The 21,090-nt window shown below is 34.0% G+C and overlaps 1 protein-coding gene across 1 annotated transcript in view; it reads left to right on the top strand.

The window, feature by feature from the left end:
- LOC128159763 (uncharacterized) overlaps positions 1-18,126 on the top strand; it is a 55,303-nt gene extending 37,177 nt beyond the window's left edge. The window contains exons 7-10 of the mRNA XM_052822947.1: positions 3,959-4,039; positions 16,253-16,385; positions 16,590-16,683; positions 17,613-18,126. Coding sequence (XP_052678907.1) covers positions 3,959-4,039; positions 16,253-16,385; positions 16,590-16,683; positions 17,613-17,882 — 578 coding nt within the window. The 3' untranslated portion in view covers positions 17,883-18,126. The remainder of the gene's footprint in view (positions 1-3,958; positions 4,040-16,252; positions 16,386-16,589; positions 16,684-17,612) is intronic.
- Positions 18,127-21,090: the final 2,964 nt, after the last annotated feature.

The raw sequence follows: 21,090 nt of genomic DNA, 5'->3' as shown, positions 1-21,090 counted from the left end.
ACCTGATACATTGACCTTTTAATTTATTTTTTCTTATGTTGAGAAGCTCATCTTGTTTGTTTGATAATAAATCTAAGGAGTTTTCCGTGAAGTTCTGCTCAAGACATGTAATCTCATTTACTAATTCCTTTTCTCTTTCATTGGATTTTTTTTTCTTAAAAGCAGAGTATGAAATGGATTTACCCCTTATTTCAGTAAGAAGAATATCTATAAAAAGTTGATCATCAATTATAAATTGGATATCTTCATTTCTTATATTATCTAAATTATCTATATTGTATATAGGACAAACATATTGTCTTTTTACTTCCCTAATTATTTTTTTTATAGAGTTAATATATATTGTATCAACTAATAGGGAATTGTTGAATTTCCAAAAGCCTTTCCCATTCATAAATTCATTTACTTTAAATTCAAGAATTACTGGGGAATGATCTGAACGATAGCTATTTTCAAATTTAACATGTGGTACTCTATTTGTTAGAGTGTCAGATATAAGGAAAAAATCTAATCTGGCTTGTTTTATAGGACTTTTCCTTCTCCATGTGTATCTTTTTAAATTTGCATTATTTTCCCGAAATATGTCCACAAGATTAAATGTCTCCATTAATTTCAAAACTTCTATTCTTGCTTTTGGGTTATTCAGATGTTTATAATTCATAGAGTCTAAGTCTTTATTCATTACTAAATTGAAATCACCTCCAATTATAATATGTTGTGTATTAAGATAAGAGTCAATTTTATTCTTTAATTCTGAGTAAAAATTTGGTGTATCTGAATTTGGGCCATATATATTTACCAGTAAAAGGTGCATATTTTCAACAGTAGTGTCTAATATAAGATAATTACCACTATCATCTTTATCTATGTTATGTACTTTACATTCAAAATTGTTATTTAAAAGAATTGCCACCCCTCTAGAGTTTGTTCTGAATGAGTTAAAGAAAGATTTAGTTCCCCATTGAGATTGTATCAACATTTCATCTTTTTCACTAAAATGTGTATCTTGCAAGAAATAAATATTGTGGTTTTTAATTTTAAGATTTCTGAAAACATCTTTCCTCTTATGGAAGTCATTAAGCCCTTGGCAATTTACTGATAGTATTTTTAACTTGTTTTCTTTAAGTGCTTTGTTGTCCATTAGGATTATTTAATAATACTTTACCCCTGCAGAAGACAGTTAAAAGAGATATATAGTGTATAGAAGAGAAAAAAGTGCTATGACATAGCAAAGGTGTTGATTCGGCGCATGAATTGGTATTGTTTATCATTTGTAAACATTGGCATGCTATACAGCTGCCGATAAACCTGTATATGTTAAAGTTATGTTCAGGTAGAGTTAAAAAAAAGTTTGAAAAATAATACATTTTATGGAAACGGACAGGAAGTATCAAATACATTCCCTCCTATTTTAGTAAGAATATATTTAAGGGAGACAGGCTGCATTGTATAAAATATTATCCTATGCAAACGCTAGTGCAAATTTACAATCCTGCAACCTATCAATCTAGTAATAGTGTAAAAAAAAAGCACAGTCAATAATTAACTCGGAAAAGGAGAATGCATTTCCTACCACCTAAGGACTAGTGGCTGAATATGTAAGGTTTAATAAACAAATAGAAATGGATAAAAAAAAAATAAGGTAGAAATCATACCTCGTTAGAGCAAATCAAACCGGATGTTGGTATGTATGCGGTAAAAATAGAATAGAACCGATACAAATACTTCCGGAATACAAAACCGAATAAGCCCAGAAACCAAAAAATTTCCGGACTGTAATTTTGTTTAAAAAAAAAGAAGAAAAAAAAAAAACATCAGAAGCATGGTTAGTAAATTCGGAAATACAAAAAATGAGTATCTCTATTATGAGTAAATTAATTCACGGGTAGATAAAAAGTAGCTCATTAAATTCCGGAATGTTTTGAAAAATCAAAAACATGTTTCAGAAAATTAATACATGTAGATAAATACAAAAAAAGTATATATATGAATAGATAAATACAATTTCAATCAGTTGAAGAATTAATCAATTAATCCAAAGCACGTAAAATATGATTACATCAGTGAACGGAATGTCGAAGAGAAAAACTCGCATGTAAGCATGGTAAATACATGTATGTAGGAGTGCTTACGCACTTGCATTCAACGTCAACACATTTTGGCTAGGACGGATTTATGTTTTTCCCGGCGCTCAAGCCCGCATCAACGATATGGGTGAAGCGACGCATACCGATTTTGTTTCCGAACCATCTGGAGACCACAATCAGCGCGTTCTGGATTCCGTTGTCGTTCATGGCGCTAAGCAGAGTTCTCCCCGCCCCATGCTCGCCGTCATCTTCAGAACCCTCATGTACCATACCATCACTGCCTGCGAACCGGTAGGCGTACACATTGTGACTTGCGCTGGATATTGTTGGCAGCCTGAGTATTTCGATCAGCGACTCTTTGACCTGTTTGTACGAATTCACTGCCGTGGCGTGCGACTCGAACCGGTTTTGGTTGTCTTCAATGTGTTTGCCCTTGTTTACCGTTATCTTCACCTGGTCACCTGAGATGACTTCCTCGGCTGTTGGTCTAGTTCCTGTTTTGTCCCGATAAACATTTCCACTTTTGGTGAAAATCAGCTTGTCTCCTTTTATTTTTGTTTCTACATTTTTGGCTGAGTACTTTTTTTGGATATCGTACAGACGTTTCCTTTTTTCGCGTATTTCTTCGGGTTGTTGGACAGCCAATCGGATATGGGATTTCTTTTCTTTTAAGACCCTCACTCTACTCATTACTTTGTCTTTGTGAGTTTTATATCCAAACTGGATACAGATGGGTCTTGGATATTTCCTCTTGTGCGTAGGGTCTTTTTCTCCCAGTCTAAAAAGGTTGAGAATATGGAACGAATCAACTTCTTCCACGCCTAGATCCAGTTCCTGCATAAAAGCATCCCTTACGGCGCTTGCCAGATTTTCGTTTGGTTTTTCATCGAGCCCACTTATTATCACATTATTTTCCATTGAACGAGATTTTAATTCAAGAATTTGTTTCTCTTGTACATTAACCCTAAATTCTAGTTTAATGACATAGTCTTTGAGGCGGCTAATCTCTCTGGACATAATTTCTTGTGAATTATTTATTTCAGTTACCGAATAAACAGTATCATTAGCTTGTTCTTGAACTAGCTCTAGACGCTCTTGAATGCCATCTCGACCCTGGACTTCTTTTGCGAGTTCGTCCATTTGACGACCTTGACTGTCTAGTCTCAACATGAAATTTGCAAGAGTGTTTTGAATATTGGATATGCCTGACATAATCTCATTAAGTTGGTATCCTTCTGGACCGCCGTTTTCTTTTCCATCAGTGGAATCCATACTGTCCCGTAGTGCTCTCTTTTTTGTGCTTATGTTATTGTTTTGTAGGTTAGACATTGGAATGTTAGTATGAGTTTAACTCACCGCGCCTTGGCCGGACAAAGGAACCTTCAGTTTGTTGAAAAATTAAACTCCAGAGGTTTTGTTTATCACAAAATCACCATAGAATCACCACATAGTCATTAGATAAATCTCTCAACATGATTTTCACTTCTTTTGGTTCGATTAATGCATTAAAATTTGGTTTTTTCGGCAGAAGTAGGCACCCCTCTAAAGAAATCCCGACCGCCTTACATGACGAGCATGCGCAAAAAAAAAAAAAAAAAATTATTATTATTGAAACTGAAAACCTACGCATCCATGAAATTACATCCATGCGAATAAACAAAAAAATCACAATCCACGAAAATTTGCCCCCATGAATTTAAATGATTCCAAAGTATACATATTTGTGAAACAACTTTAATTAAGTAATAAGTACTGTTTTAGTTAATTACCTCAATATTAATGTAAGCTTATAATAATAAGATATGCATTACGATCAATTCATGCAAAAATGCGGAAAGGTATTTAAATGCCTTATTAAATTTACTTAACAGATATGTTTGACCAGAAAAACGGGGGCCAAAAAGGGAATAAAATTGAGCAAAAAAAGATGGATCAGAAAGAAAATGACAAAGGTTCGTTCGAAATAATACAAATTTCATCTGGTGCATTTCGCAATACTTAGTCTAAAATTCTTAAAACAGGAACAGGAACAGGAACATGTACTCTTGCAACGCTAGTACTGTCATGTCCTTTCACATGTCTGATACATGTATTTGCAAGTACATCAAATAACCAATGATATTTGTAGCATTCATTTTTGCTATGATCTCATTATTCTGGGATGGGTTCAATTTTTAACCGGACTTCGCGAAAAAAGGCCTTGCACTAGACAGGCTAATTGCCGATGTTTCTTTTTAAAGCAGACTTTAAAAAGTTAAACACAAAACCGAACAGCATCGAGAGAGAACCTTTCGCTAAACAAAGAATCACACAGATAACAATACACTTTCTTTAAAATCTTCGAAATAGTTGCCCAAAACTGAGTCTAGCAAGGAGAGATAAATTATTAAGGTCTTCCGTTTCCAACGGAAGACCTTATAGTTTTCGTACTGTTTCTTATTATTATTATTTTTTTCCCCAAATTTTGTGCACGCGATATCTCGAAAACTATTCGGCCGATTTCGACCATTTTTTCACAGATGATTGCCAGTGGTCATAATTCTAGAAGTTTTTTGAAATTTTGAAATCGTCACTTCCGGTTCCGATTTACGGCCGATTTTGTAAATTTTTACGACCAATTTTGTGCAGACATAAACTCAGAGACTATCAGAGATATGAATATAAAATTTTCAGGATAGGTAGACCATAGATTGAAGTTGTGCACAATGCAGTTTTTTTATGCCAGTGGCGCAAACTTTAGGAGCTCGCCAGGGCTCGAAAATTGGATACGAATTTTGAATCAAAATTTTCATACGCTTTGATCTGTATCTTTTTATCAGTTAATATTTTGTTAACATATATATAACAAAAGTGGTAGATAATCAAAAGTTCTTTCCAACAAATTCAACAAAAAGGGGCTGGCCCCTTTTTTTAGGGGCCAAGACACTTGTAAACTATAATACAAATAACTTAAAGACAATAAAGATTTTGTAATGCATTATAGAAGCAAAGTTGTTGACCGTAACAATATATATCAGGTAAAATCATTGCCACGCCCATTTATCACGTAATTAGGGAGTTTAGGGGCCAAAGTTCTTAAACTTTAACGCAATATATCTAGAAAAGGAGACATATTTTGTAATGCTTTATAGAAGAGAAAATGTTTGCATTGATGATTCTAATCAGTTCCATTAATCAAAACACAAAAGTCTGTCCCCATTAAGGATCTAGAAGCTGACCCCTAAAATATTCAATCATTTGTATCTAAAATATGAACAACAATTCTACATAAGTGTAAGAACAAAAATTGTTAGTATTAGTGAAACCTTTCGAATGAACTCAAGAAAAAAAGGGCTGGCCCCTTAAATTAGGGGGTCAAGACACTCGTAAACTCTATTACAAATACCTTAAAAACTATCAAATTTTTGTAATGCATTATAGAAGCAACGTTGTTGATCGTAACAATATAAATCAGGTAAAATCATTGTCACGCCCATTTATTACGTAATTAGGGATTTTTAGGGGCCAAAGTACTTAAACATTGACGCAATATATCTAGAAAAGGAGACATATTTTGTTAAGTATTGTAGAAGAGAAAATGTTCGCATTGATGATTCTAACCAATTCCATTAATCAAAACACCAAAGTCTGTTTCCATTAAGGATCTAGAGGGCTGGCCCCTTAAATATTTAATCATTTGTATCTAAAATATGAACAACAATTCTACATAAGTGTAAGAACAAAAATTGTTAGTATTAGTTAAACTTTTTGAATGAACTCAAGAAAAAGGGGCTGGCCCCTTAAATTAAGGGTCAAGACACTCGAAAACTCTATTACAAATAACTTAAAATATGTCAAAATTTTGTAATGCATTATAGAAACAAAGTTGTTGATCGTAACAATATAAGTTTGTAAAACTCATTTCCAAACCCATTGATGACGTAATCTTGGATTCAAGGGGACCAAAACTTAAATCTTAAATGTGCTGTATGTGATAAAGCAAAACTCTTTGTTAAGCATTTTAAAGGATATTGACGATCGTATACAATATCTGAAATGGAGTGGTTATCTGAAATTACATTGATATTTTAATCATATCGTTTAAAAATTGAACGGAAGACCTACTCGTTACTCGTAACGAGATCGTATCTAGTATTTTTTATATTATCATTCAAGTTAAAACGACAGGACTGCACAATTTGTGCGCGTGTACAATTTGCATAAAATAAATATAAATGAACTTCTGTATATGCAGTCGGTTTAAGCTGCAAATCAAGATCATACCCGTATTTCAATATGCTTTACATTTTTTGAATTCTTAAATCAACTACTCTATGTAACGATGGGAATATTCACACTTTTGGGAATTCAACTGATCTCTATACAATACCTCGCACCTGAAATGGTGTGAGCTTATGCACTTATTGGATTAATGAATCCGAAACAAAAAATCAATTCTTTGAAAAAATGAAAAGAATGTTCTATTATTCATTGAAGCATAAGTGTATTCAAATAATGTTACATGTAATTATATTTATATTCACTTTTTCCATTTGCTTAGAATTAACATTCATCCATAGATCCTAATTACCTCGAGATGGGAAAACTGTTCTGGATGTTCTAACTTTAACACATGTCACATAGTTTTATCTTCATTAAACATTATTCAAAAAAAGATGTTTAGTTACTAAAGTAGTTTAATGCAGTCGTACCCCTAAAAAATGAAAGTAAATAAAGATAATATTTTGAGAATATGAGCTTCATTTTTAGGATATTGGTGGATATATTTGAATTAAAGTGGCTGGTGACTTGTTGTTCTTGAAATGATATAGAAAAGTAATTATCAAGATAATGCATGTACATTTAAATACTCAATTTTTCATTTTGATTTAGAGCTATAAAAAAAACACACAAAAAAACACAAAAATTCACATGGTTTAAATTTTGTAATAAATAAAATAAATAAATAATAAATAAATACTAGACAACATTGAGATTGTGAATGTCTCAAAAATAAGGGCCCCGCTTTAATAATGGACAATATGATGATTTCAGAGAATTCGGATTTGACCTTGATCTATAACTTATAGAATTTCCAGCTCTCAGGTCATAAACAACCCTTGTGTGAAGTGGGAGCTTCCAATGTTCTTTTAAAAAAAGTAATAGGTCCCTTATTATGCAATTTTCCTTTCATTGACCTTGAACTTGCCCAAATGTCATTACAATCATGACACATCATCTGGTCATAAACAATCTTTTACAACTCATACAGACAAACGACAACTTTATATAGATATACTAATATGTTATCCATGTCATCCTGTTTCGTTTTTAGCTCACCTGAACAGAAGGTTCAAGTGAGCTTTACTAATCACTTGTTGTCCGTCTGTAAACTTTTCACATTTTTGTCGTCTGCTCTAAAACCACTGAACCAAATTTAACCAAATTAAGTACAAATCATCTTAATGGGAAGCTAATTCTAAAGTGTCAAAAAAGGGCGTAACTTTTTTTAAAAGGGAGAGAATTGCGAAACAGTCAGTATAGTGACAAAAAAAAGGGCCCGAGGTTGGGTTCAAAGTTTAAAATATATAGAAAAAATGTCTTTTGAATCTTCTTCTTTAGAACTACAATGTTTCAATTAGTGAGATTACTATGCAAGCATCTTTAAATAATGAAAATTATAAAAAAAAAATACTGGGGCCTCAAGAGGTGTTCAAAGTTTAACATAGAAGTATATTTTATGGAAATGTTTAAAAAATTCCTTTTCGATAACTATAAAGCTACAGTTTGTGAGACTACTATGCAAGCATCCTAAGATGTAGTTTCTAAATTGTTAAAGCCAACCATAAAACACGGACCAATACTGGGGCCCCAGAAAGGAGTTCCAAGTTTAAAATAGAAATAGCATATGCTATGAAATAGAATGTTACAAGGATTCAGTGGAGGTTGTTTCAGTGGAGCGATGTGGCCCATGGGCCTCTTGGTTTTTTTCTTAAATGCAATAATATCTCGAATATTGATGCGATATACCATCATATCTAAAATATTAACCATGTTTGCTTGTAACAAATAATTATGATGTGCAAATAATTATTAAAAAAACAATTAGTAACACACTCGATATTGTTTTGACCTAAAGCTGTATATCCCTTGGGCCAGTCAACCCATCCAAAGGCCTTTTTTGCAAGAAAATTGAGTTTGGCATCAATATTGACAATCTCTTATTGTAGAAGATAACACTATTCTCATCAATTTCCAAATAAACTTCCACCACCAAATAAGTGTTTTGCAGCCGCCGAATATTTTTTGTCACCTGGCACCAATGAGCTTCCGCACAAATGTAAGGCCACTTGCGATTTAATGAGGGTTTTTTGAGATTTTCAGATATTTTATCTAGATACGTGAATAAGAATTCCTATATGGATAACAGATAGCTATATATAGATAGATCCTAAGTTACTACTACTATATTACTATGCGAGATCATGGTTTGCTTCGCTAGCGGCAAGAATTAGGGGTTCATTTGAAAAAAAAAAGATTATTTTTTCCTCTCCTAAAAGCCATGTTATATGAATGACTGAAAAGACCAGTAGCCTAGGGTAAAGATAGATGTAAAGTACAATACGATAGAAATAAGTTAACAAACCATCAGGACCTTTGGAAGTTAAGAATAGATAGCTGCACTGGAAGTTGCTGGATTTATGATAGAACCAATTAAACACGAGCTTGGACTGTCGGCATTACGTGACAAACTCCGATTTGATCGAGGCGGGACTTACTCGTGGTTAACTGTTCAGTCGTTGGCTAATAGATATAAATACAGTGAACGCAACGACACTTGCCTGACTTCATGCTATTGCTGTATATTTCACTCGGAATACCCTTTCTGTAAAAAAAATCAACAACAAAACAAAAACAGAAGACAAAAACATGAAAATTTATTGAAATCGGATTTTATCCGGTATGTACACACTCAGTTGCGTGAAAAAATGAGTGTTTCAGAAATAGTGATTTCCCGGAATGCTTCAAGTACAGTCATTTAAAAGTTGTCGCTAAATCTCAATCTGCACCGGTCATTTTTAAGCATTTTTTTCAGTTCTCGAAAACATTGTTCTGCTGTGTTAAGATCCGGGGAATAAGTTGGTAGAAACAGGTATTCTGCTCCAATTGTGGCAAGCCAGTTTCTTAAATTCCTGTCATGGTGGTGTATAGGGGCTTTATCTACCACTGGCACGTCATCCACTCGGATAGCCCCCCCCCCCCCCCCACCCCCACCCATCGTCTGTGAAGCTATCTGCCGCTTCACCCACAAAATCAAAGTATTTGGTGGCGCCTAATGGTCCACCAAAAATATTAACATATTTAACACCCTACTAATAAGTTAACTGTATAATTAGACGTTCTGCTGTATCGGGTCATTTCTACGAACTTTGAACCTTATACAGAATGACCGTAAGTTGTTTGCCCGTCCACAAGTCTTATTCCCATTTCGTCCATGAATTTCAGCCTGAAGGGGATCTTTGTTAAAAACATAATTCAAAAATTCTTGGGTATATTGAAGATTTAGTAAAGTTAATCTCTTTTTGTTGTAGAGACCCTTTTTTTTTAAATGTCATTGACAGATCTTTTCGAATTGAATTGGGAGTCGTTGAAATAATAATGCTTGTAATAGTGTTGGAATGTTTGCGCAATTCATCTCGAACTGTTTGAAGATGAATAGATGGTCTTTGGTTTTATAAATTCACGATCTTCCAATCTTTTGTGTTCATCTTCCAATCTTTTGTGTTTATTGGTTTACGAGGAGAAATGGAAAAGTTTTCATTATATTTCGTCTAGATATTTGAAAGAATCGATTTTGAAATTTTATACTCTTTTGCCAAATTTGCGCCTAAACCATTGGGGAAATTTGAGATCTACCACTGAAACACCACCATTACCAAATCGCACATCACCATTAATTTCCATTAATATTCAATCTCCCTTGTTTGCTTAAGGATTCCATTTAAAAATAGACGGTACATGCAGTTCTAAAAGAAAAAAAAATAGATTAAAAAAGACTCCTTGAACGGTAGGGGCATTCATACCGATAACATTATGCTTTTATATCTACATTTCAAATAAAATGCTGGCCTTATGCTACGTCCTTTTTATAAATATATATATCTATTTTTTTAAACAGACACCAATCTACGCGCTACATCATTATAATTTATGATTAATTTCATCTATTAGATCTATAGACTACGTGTATATGTAAAGCATTTATGGATCTATGTACAATATATAAATAACTTCATTTGCTTTGCAGTTTGGACTACCCGAATTTTCTTTCTAAGATAATTTACTATTTCGGGGGGGGGGGGGGTGGTGGGTATATGTAATTACCCTCAAATCTTCCATCAACTGAAGATATTTATTTGATTAAACATAAACAAACAAATATCCATCAGCAAAAACACAATAATAGAATAATCACCGTGCAAAATCCACTGTTCAATTAAATCTGTTTTTTGGACTTCACTTTTTAAATTCAACATGTCTTGTAATATTTGCTCATGGTTTAGTTCATACAAAGTGACTTATAAGTCCCCTACCGGTTTTCAGCGACGGGGACTACAGCTTTCCTCTGCGTCTGTCAGTCCGTCTGTCTGTCCCACTTTAGTTTTCCACACTTTTTTCCTTTATGCGTTTGAGGAATGATATGAAATTTGCTGAACAGCTTCAAAATGTCAAACTACAGATCAAGTTCACACTTTTTTATCGTCTGGTTGACAATTTCGAGAAAATTATTTTATTAATATTCAAATTTTTTAAAGTTCGGGTTCGATATTCTTCATAACAGTGCATTTTCACAATTTCCACAAACCGGTATTGCTTATGTAATACTCTCAGAATGCTTGTTAGTCCCCTACCGGTTTCATCGGAGGGGACTATAGCTTTCCTCTGCGTCCGTCAGTCCGTCTGTCCGTCCGTCCGTCCGTCTGTCCGTCCGTCCATCAGTCCGTCTGTCTGTCCCACTTCAGTTTTCCACACTTTTTTTCTTTATGCATTTGAGGAATAATATGAAACTTGCTGAACAGCTTCAAAATGTCAAACTACAGATCAAGTTTACACTTTTGTAGCGTCTGATTGACATATTTTCGAGAAAATTAATTTTTTATATTCCAATTTTTTAATGTTCGGGTTCGTTATCGGGTTCGGAGTGTATTGAATAAACGAGGCCAGTCAATCTCTACCCAGAGTTATCGTTCCAGCTTCGCTCCACTTATACCTCTGTTAACGTCTAAAAAGTAGTGCCACGAAAACATTGGTAATGGAGTATTACTCCGAGAAATAGTTCTTTGTTTGTTACCGTGATTTACCAATAAAAATCTTTTTATTTCAATATTTTTAGCGAGGCTTTAACATCGAAATGTAGACTGAATACATATAAAACTATAATTTATAATATCATGATTGAGAATGGGTTTTGCCAAGATTCTTGGCATTTAGACGTTAACAGAGGTGTTGTAGCGCAGCGTAATACGCCCTCTGGTGAGAGATTGGAGGCCAGTATGTAGTCAGTAATAATATAGTGCGTTACTTGTACCATTCCTTTTATCATATCTAACAAAAAAATAAATTCTGTAAAATAGTGTTAAACATTGTGTTGTAAATTTAATCGGCAGGTTTTTTTTGTATTATTACAATCGGGTTCGTTGTCGGGTTGGGCTGTTTAACTGTTTGGTTTGATTTGGGGTACAGAAGACGGTAAGAAATGATATTGTGTATAACAGTGCATTGTTTTCACAAATTTTTACCAGCGAATACAGAATAAACTTGGCGAAATTACAGGAGATGAAATAAAGAGTATTACTTCACCTATTTTGTATTTAATTTCTATATCAACCATGTAGTTTTAATTTCCTCTGTTTTTTTTTCTCTGATTAAAGCATGATATCTCGTTTACATTTTACAATAGCTCTGAAATAGTTGTGTGCTTGGAAGCTTTCATAGAATAATACAAACAGGTAGGGGACGTGTATTGCTTATGCAATACTCTCAGAATGCTTGTTTAATTAGCGATTGACACTTTTCGGACTCGATATATGTTTGATTTCAATGAGACAGAGTCTCAAGAACTGCCGATCCTTTAAAACAACATTGTACAATTATTAGTTTTTCATGTCTTGGACATGAAAGACTTATTGAGTTTATTTAATTATTTTATATCTGTGAGCCTTTCACTCATGTCATTGTACTTATGTACAATTGTCAATCGGCAGTCTGGAGTACGGTGGCCAGCCTCGGCCACGTCCAACTCACCCAGAGTCTTGAGTCCGGAGGCCACAACTGGCCATATCCGACTTGTTTGTAACATGTCTGTCTATTATATTTTCGTAATGTTGCCGTCGTTGAGTCTCGTCCAATTAATGTGGAATCCTGCATAAATTGGTTGTTTAATTTCTCTCAAACTGTATGCTGGTGGACTTACGGGAATACGGAAAACATACCCTTCGTTTTACCTTACGGCCTACAACGCGCCAGAACTTTATACCTTATACCCTCGACGTCAACATTCCCTCACCCCGTTCGTACTGCACACGACGGATGCAGTTCTAGACGAATTCTCTAGCACTGCAAAGTCTACGCAGTCACAGTTAATAAATTAATAAGAAAAAATCCCAAATCGAAATTCGTAGCGAAGGATTCTACTATCAAATGATTCTTGGGGTATTTAGTTTGCATGAAAGGGGAGGGGGGGATAGGAGTGACCCTCTTCTATTTAAATTAAATCATTGATTAAACATCATATATTTCATTCGTGATAAGACCATGTTGACGATCTGTACGTAACCAAAGGGAATCAGTGCTAGTTTTTTTGTTTTTCGGGGGGGGGGGTGGACAGAATGCTAACTACAATTTTCGGGCTTTAATTTCATTATGAAAATTAGATCGATATATTTCTCTAAACATAATTTACTAAAGTAAATCAATTAACTGTACATACGTTGCAAAACACATTTATGTACTCACATCTATCATTGGAAATCTGCGTGTATTTTTGCTCGTGTATATGTCAAGTGAAATTTGATTGGTTAGTGATATCAAGCGCGCAACTTCAACGGACTTTTAGCGCGCAAAACATTTTGATCGGCCCTGGAGATCAGTCAAGATAGAAAATGTTGTTTTCAAAAATTGTCTCCGATGATTACTGAGAGATTGATTTTAAGCTACATCATGATTATTACGGAGAGAAAAAATGCACCATAATTTGAATTTAATTGCGTGAACTACTATCCCTTGGGTATGTTGGCCTAGAAGGACTTATTCAGTCACAGACAAGATACCTGGGACGGATGCCGGTCTTGCACATTATGCACAAGGATGATGAAAATGACTTTATAGATATGATGGAAACCAATTTCAAGAAATTCATCCGACAAGTAAGGTCGATTCAGATTTGTGATTGCGCCGTTGTTCACCTTAAAGTAACCGAGGCTTCTTCGCCAGCCGGAAACAAAGTTGAACTATCAGACGACAGGTCTAATTCTAAGTGCGTAAATGTTGAGCAAGATCCGGGACCGCAAGCGAGAAAGGGCTTGGATTTCCCAACATTGTCACCAGATTCTGAACAAAGTATGTTTGACTTATCCAATTATAAATCCCCCGTTGATCATTCCCTTCAATACATTGAGGGGAAATTAACCAGTTGGAGGTACAAGTGCAGTCTGCCAAGGAGCGCGTGAGAGAACTCACGGATAGGTATTGTGCAGTTGTTCAGGGCCATGGGAAACAGTGTTCGAACTGTCATTTGCGATTGGATCACAATATTCGACAATGTCGAATCGACAAATGCGTTACCTCTGAACAATGTGGGGATTTGAACAGACATCACGTTAAAAAATTGATTGTGGATTCCGCTGCCGATACTCTAAAAAAAGCTTGAACGTGAATTGTCACATAAAAGAGACGAATATGAAATGAGACTAAAAGCAAAGAACAGTGCATCCCAGTCCTTTTCACAAAGAGTAAGAACCCACCTCATAAATAGCAACAAAAATAAATATCTTATACGACCGGTACAAGGAGTGGTTCCTAAATCGGCTGCAGTTAAAGTTGATTTAGCGAAGCTTGAGAAGCATTTTAAAGAAAAGTCCCCGCGGAGTATCCGCCCTATTAGAAAACAGTATAGCAGAGTACGACAGAGCTAACACCCTCACCCCCCCGCCCCCAAATCTCCCATGGCAAGAAAGCCTTCTTCAACAAATCCAGCGAGGAGACTGCTGGAAGACAATTCACTAGTTGCACTGAAATTCCGCGAATATATGGTAAGACACTTAATTTAAATATTTGAAAATTTTACGTTTGCATGAGAGAGAGAGAGAGAGAGAGAGAGAGAGAGAGAGAGCCTGCTTATACATGTAGCTCCTGGCTAGACACCAGTAATACTATATTATAATAATACTATATTATGTGCTGATTAATCTTATTTTCGTACACATTCCGTATAAAAATTCGTTTCAAAATAAGTCCGAGGGAAGTAAAGCAACAATATCAGTAGTAAATTTTCTTCACAGAATTTGTGTAAAAATAAGGTTAATCAACCAAAACTAGAGAATATTTTTGTGCTTCGTAAATCGCTAGTTTTTAACACGTAAAAACTACCTCCTATGTCGTGCATTCTCTTTTTTCAGACTGGGTGCTACAGAGCTGCAGCTATATCAAAATCAAACCAGTAAGAATCGATTATTAAATATAATAATAGGTCATTTTATTTTATTTTTATTAGAATAACAACGGTCTGGCAATGCCCTAATTTATTTGTTCGCTTAATCAACACAGGAATATAGACTTCTTGTTCACTAACGCCTATGAAATATCTCAGTCGTAGATGCTAAGAACTTGTTTTTTTTTAATTGTAGAATCTCCACAATGCCTTCCACCGAAGAAAAGATAAATCATGATATGAATACGGGATCCTGTACCTTTTCCGAACTTATTTTGTTTTGTATTTTCCAAGTAAAAATTAATGTGGAATAAAATTTTGTTTACTGAAAAAAGCGTTCAGATTTCGCCAGTCTATGAATATTGCTTAGTATTTTACAGCTTGTTTTGCTGCGCAAAAAACATAGTCACCTCCTACCGAAAGTCCAAGCTCGTGTTAAAATAATTCTAATAATACATGTAATAAAATAAATTTTTCAAATATTCATGACACTAATAACCAAAAAGTAGGCTCATATGTAAAACAATCATGTAAATATAATTTTACTTTATGATAGCCTTCCCTAAACTGATTTATCGACTTTAACGTTTGGCGGAAGGGATTCACCACTGAGTTAAGACTTTTGCACCTTACCAACATTTTTGCTGATCAGAGTTATTGTGACAGTAGTGAATTGAGTATTTTTATTTTAAGTTTTTTTTTAAAACCAATAGTAAAAAAAAACTGCTTGATGGAAGTTTTAACAAAGCTCTTAATATAGATGAAGACAACAGAAATGTTTTTGGAAGTGACCAATATAAAAGTACATGTACTTTCATGTGCTTACTGTGTTATAACTTGTAGAACGAAAATCTGGAAAGGGAAGTATCATCAGTTTCATTATTAAATGACCCTTAAGAGTTTTTAGTTCTCTGATAAACATGTGCTTCTGGCATGCAATTATCAGTTAAAAGATTCAATCTGCAGTAATATAAGTTTGTAGAGGTGGCCTGCTTCCTTATATCTTTAAGTGTCATCCGTGTGGGTATTCTACTATGTCAGACCAGTTCTTAAACGATTACGTTACTTTTAAATGACGTATACAGTGAGTATTAAAACACCCTATCGCATGGAAAGATCGAAATAAAAATTGAAAAATAATATTTGAAATGAACGCTAAATAATATATTATGAAATTATGATGGGGAAAGTTAACATATCAATTTGGATTGTAATTATTATTCTGCAATAATAAGATTCGGACATATTGATTCTTATCAAATAAAAAGATGTATGTATTTCCAGGATTTCAAGCACTCTTTGGGGTAGTTCAAGTTCGTTTGAAATTAGAGTTTGATAATTGATTTATTTTTGAAAAACATTTCAATACTTTATTTACTACATCATTTTTGCGTTTATCTAAAACATTTTTATATTCTTTTGTGCAATAATCAAATGAAATGCATACAATGTGCAATTTTCCCATACATTATTGTAGATTGTAAATCGTATGCAGTTTCCTGTACCGGAGGTATCGTTGGAGCAGTAGTTGGGGGAACAGTGTTTGGATCAGTCATAACAATGATTGTGTTTCTCTGCTTCCGTCGCGCATTTCTTTTCCCCAAAACCAGGTAATATAACTTGAATACATAACATTTAAAAGTGACAATTTTCGCCGTGATTAGATGTTGATTAGATTTGAAGATACATAATTGCTAATAAGCATAACGTTTTGAAGAACAAACCATTGTGCGTTAATTTAGTCGACAAAGAAGAACAATGTAGAAATTTTCATTTTTTTAATAACTAATACGGAAACTCGTATTTGGATTTAGAAATTCGGATTGCAAACCTCGAAGTGATGAAAACCTTCAAGAGAGTTTACCACCAGTTGATGAGACTGTCTACAATGAAATCAACGACCAAGCAGTAAGATATATTTCAATTAGTTTTGTCTAAAAGCTTCTTTCTTACACACTATTCATATACTTTAATACAGTGTGGTGATATGAGTTTTTGATGGTACGTACAGGTGCGTTGAAAGTTGTAACAGTAAGCACAGCTAAAGCACCAGCTAATAAAGAAAATATTTCGGAATAAATATCTTCGATATATTTAGGGGCTATTGTGTTGCTATATAACAAGATTAAAAGTATATCAAGACTAAAGTAATTATAAAATATAAACATTCCATTTATATGGCAATAAGAAAAGGGATTAATATGTATGCTGGGCAATAAAGGTAGTCAAATCCATAGTTTTTAAACTTTTGATTACTGAGATTTCACATCAAGATTAAGACAGGTATTTTCAGTGCATCTACATGAAAATCGTGAAAGAAAAGGATATCTAGATGAAATGTCTACCAAAAAACATCAACTCAAACCATCTCTAATAGTTGTTTGGTTTTTTTTTCTCTTCATTAGCCAAACGTGATTGCCTTTTAATTTTCTGCAGACAACGAGCCCAAATGTTAGACGGCAATATGACGTCTCTTAAATTCTATTTTTCTATCATTTACACGTTATCTTCTCGACAAAACAAACACTTATCAAGTTTGTTACAAGCTATTTTTCTAAAAATTCCGCGACGTTCGGAATATCAAAAAATTTGATTAAAACGACTGTTACGTATCATTTTAAAGCCATGGCCTTTGGGATCGAAAATGTTACCCTATAGGTGTCCCTTCCCGTAGAAACAAATGGTGAATTCAACCTAGTCAGGATCTTTCTGGTCTTCTCTTAGAAGAAGTTGTGAAAATGTTGAAATTATTAACGCTCAAGATTGTTACACATCAACTCAAAATTAATGTATTTGTTGTGCTAAAACAGAATTATCCTTATGATTATCATATCTAGATCATCAGAATTCAACCAATGCGACGAACAGAGAGTGCACATGTATCCACAAGAGAAGAAACGTACAGCCATTTGCATGAATCGGACAAGGAGGATATGAATGAATCCTATGATCACGCAAGACCAGTGCCATCTGCCTGTGTCAGAGAGGTCGGATATGGAGTCTTGACAAGAGTTGGTAACAACAACAGAGAAGTCCAGACAATTGCTACCGATGATGCGCCTAGTAAAATACAGAACGACAATTACTTTATCATCGAACCGCAGTGACAATATAATTATTTTGAAATCAAAAGAAAATGTGGTTATTTTGCAAAAGGAAAATACTGGAGGCAAATTGTTTCTTAATTATCTCAGCTTTCTGATATATCCATCATGCAGGTCATCAAGTGCAAATAAAATAACATGTTTTGAAATTCAATAAGATAATTACTCATCAACTCTCACATAATTGTATAGATCATTTTTAGTTATCATCATTTTTTTAAACAACACAACCTTCGTCAGCTGAAGAACAACTTGGAGATATGATGAATTAATAATTGTGCATATTGATTTATACCGAGCGCAGCGAGGCTTAATGATAGCACGTATTTATACGAAAAGCAGTAAAAAAAAAGAAGCTTAATCAGGTGTACTAAGGGCTGGACAATTTTCTTTCAGCTCAAAAGCGCCGCATGAAACAAAACAGACAGAACTCGGCACCCATATTTCAAAATTCCTCAATCATTGTAGAACGTTTCCCTGCGTCTTATTGATATAACATCGGAGATGCAAACCACACGTTATAGCAGATCTTGCAGTGACAACATGGACTTAAGAAGAGTGTTTTTGTAGAAACCTATGTTACGTTGTTATATTCTTGGATTTACTATTAATAATATATCTACTGGATATAGTTGGAATGTTGGATGAAGTGCGACCGGGTCTACAATAAGGTGCAGACGTTATGCTCTCTATATGAAAGCCACACCTGTGTGGTGTGCATGCGGAGGCGGATGTGCAAGATAAGGCGGATACTTTTATATTGTTTTCAAAGAATAAACCCACTTTAATGTTTCATTGATTGTAGAATTCTTTATATTTATACCCCCCACAAACGAAGTTTGGGGGGGTATATAGGAATCGCCTTGTCCGTCCGTCCGTCCGTCCGTCTGTCTGTTCGATTCGTGTTCGGTCCATGTCTTTCTTACGGAGAAACTTTGGAAGTTCTTACTTCACACAAAGATTACTTATGACCTAAGGATGTGTCATGACCTTGACTCAAGGTCATTTGGGCTAGGTCAAGGTCACCGACAGAAGAAGTGCAAAATTCGTGTCTGGTCCATGTCTTAATAGTTAAACGGTGCCATTCTGTAGAGCATACTGACAACAACTTGAAACACATCAGCTGGGAATGAGGTGTAGATCAACATCTACAAACAAATTAAGTCTTTTATTTTATGGGCCATTGTCAGTGTTGATAACTTTATGTCCTGACCACCTGTATCCAATTTATTATGTTGTGTACATTTCATATAATTTGTTAAAGGTTACTTCTTTATATGTTAAAGCTTATACATTTCATTATTGTTACATTTTTCTTGTCAGTGTCAAAGCCACATTAAAATGTACTTACATATACAACAAACACAATTTAGTATGCACTGTCATTTATTATTAATTTTCTTTTTCTAGTGTAACAAGTATTTATACCCCCGCTCCGAAGGGATTTATGTGGGATATATTTCTGTATCAATCGGACGTCAACTTCCTGTTAAATAATGACTTTGTTTATTTTTTGCCAAAATTTTCAAACAAATTTTCATCAAAGATTTCTCAGCAGCTATTTATCGGAAATGCTTGAATTTTTACACAGTGTTTGTTTAAGCATGCCATATCGTGGGATATATTTTTGTACCAATCGGACGTCATCTTCCTGTTAAATGAGTACTTTGTTTATTTTAGCCAAAATTTTCAAACAAATTTTCATCAAAGATTTCTCAGCATCTATTTATCGCAGATGCTTGAAATTTTAACACACTATTTGCTTAGGCATGCCATATTGTGGGATATATTTCTGTACCAATCGGATGCCAGTTTTCTGTTAAATGTCGACTTTGCTTATTTTGCATATTCACATCAGAGCGGGGGTATCACTAGTGAGCATTGGCTAACAGATATCTTGTTTATTATGCACATGCATTTAAGTTTAACAATTTTAATTCTACAAAATGAAGCATTTAAAATTTTAAATGTCCATGACTCCATTTATGTAACTTACCTTCTCAGTGTCATTTATTATATCTTTGATTGACATTTTGGGTGTTTGTATTTTCATATTTTCAATTTCGCGATCTGATTCTTTAAGACGGACACTGTAAAGTGCAATTCATAAGATTCACTCATTTTGATACAAAAATATTTTTAGTTGATCCTCTCATACATTTAATTTTTCATTTATGATTCATTGTAATTAAAAACATTTTAGTATTCATTGGTTTAATTTAAAAAAGTGAAGTTTTTCTGATCAGTCTATTTTCTGTTGCAGAGGGTTGTCAATAAAAATTCAGTTGCTTGTGAATTAAACCATCAATATATTTTTTAATGATGTTTTTTAATGTAAGATCATAATGATGTTTATAACTATTTTTAATTACCCTCATGTGAATGATCTTGTGTGTCATCATGATGGTCACAGTAATTGTGATCCAGAGCGGGATTATGTCCAACATCTGACCCTGAAGCTGAATCACTTGGCATCTGGTGGGAAATGGAGGATACACTGTCAACTTTCTTTCTAGAAAATTTAATAAATCAGAGAAATATTTAACATTTTACTTTCATATATATAACTTTGTTTGAATCATATAGTACATTTTATTCATAAAAATTGGTGTAAACTGTAATTATCTTGAATGCAATAATAAATCAATGTTTTTTATGGAGTCCTTCTACTTCACTTTATTACCTTTTAGGTGTGTACACCTCCGGAAAATACCCCACATTTTTGCTATATGCAAAAATGGTAGGTCCAAATTCTCTCTTCCCATCTTTGAAATGACAGCTGCACAACCTGTCATTATTAAAACGAGCTCAGTATTATTTGTTTGTTTAAAAAATCAATAAAACTATATTTTGAATTCAATACAATACTGAAAGCATGTGATATTGAAAATTAGAACTGGTTTTATTTTGAGGGGAAAGTAAAAGGTCCAGAATAACATGGCATTACTGCATTGGAAGGGGTTTTTAATCTCAATATTGCCAGATAAAAGTATGCAAATCAAATGCTAGATTTATAGAAACGTTTGGCCTGAACATATTCGTCTTAAATTTCTTTAATTACACTCACGATTTGACGAAAAATTGTTTTAACGTATCTTTTTTGTGACCTCTAAATAGCACTGAATATAAAGACAATGATGCGTTTTATTTGTAGTTTTTATGACTTACCTGCACCTATCTATCCATTTCTTCCTTTCCCTAACATCAGTTG

Source organism: Crassostrea angulata, chromosome 8 (genome assembly GCF_025612915.1).
Source record: "Crassostrea angulata isolate pt1a10 chromosome 8, ASM2561291v2, whole genome shotgun sequence".
In the NCBI taxonomy this organism is placed as follows: Eukaryota; Metazoa; Mollusca; class Bivalvia; order Ostreida; family Ostreidae; genus Magallana; species Magallana angulata.
Note: the sequence above shows the minus strand (reverse complement) of the source record. Positions and strands in the feature narration are given on the sequence as shown.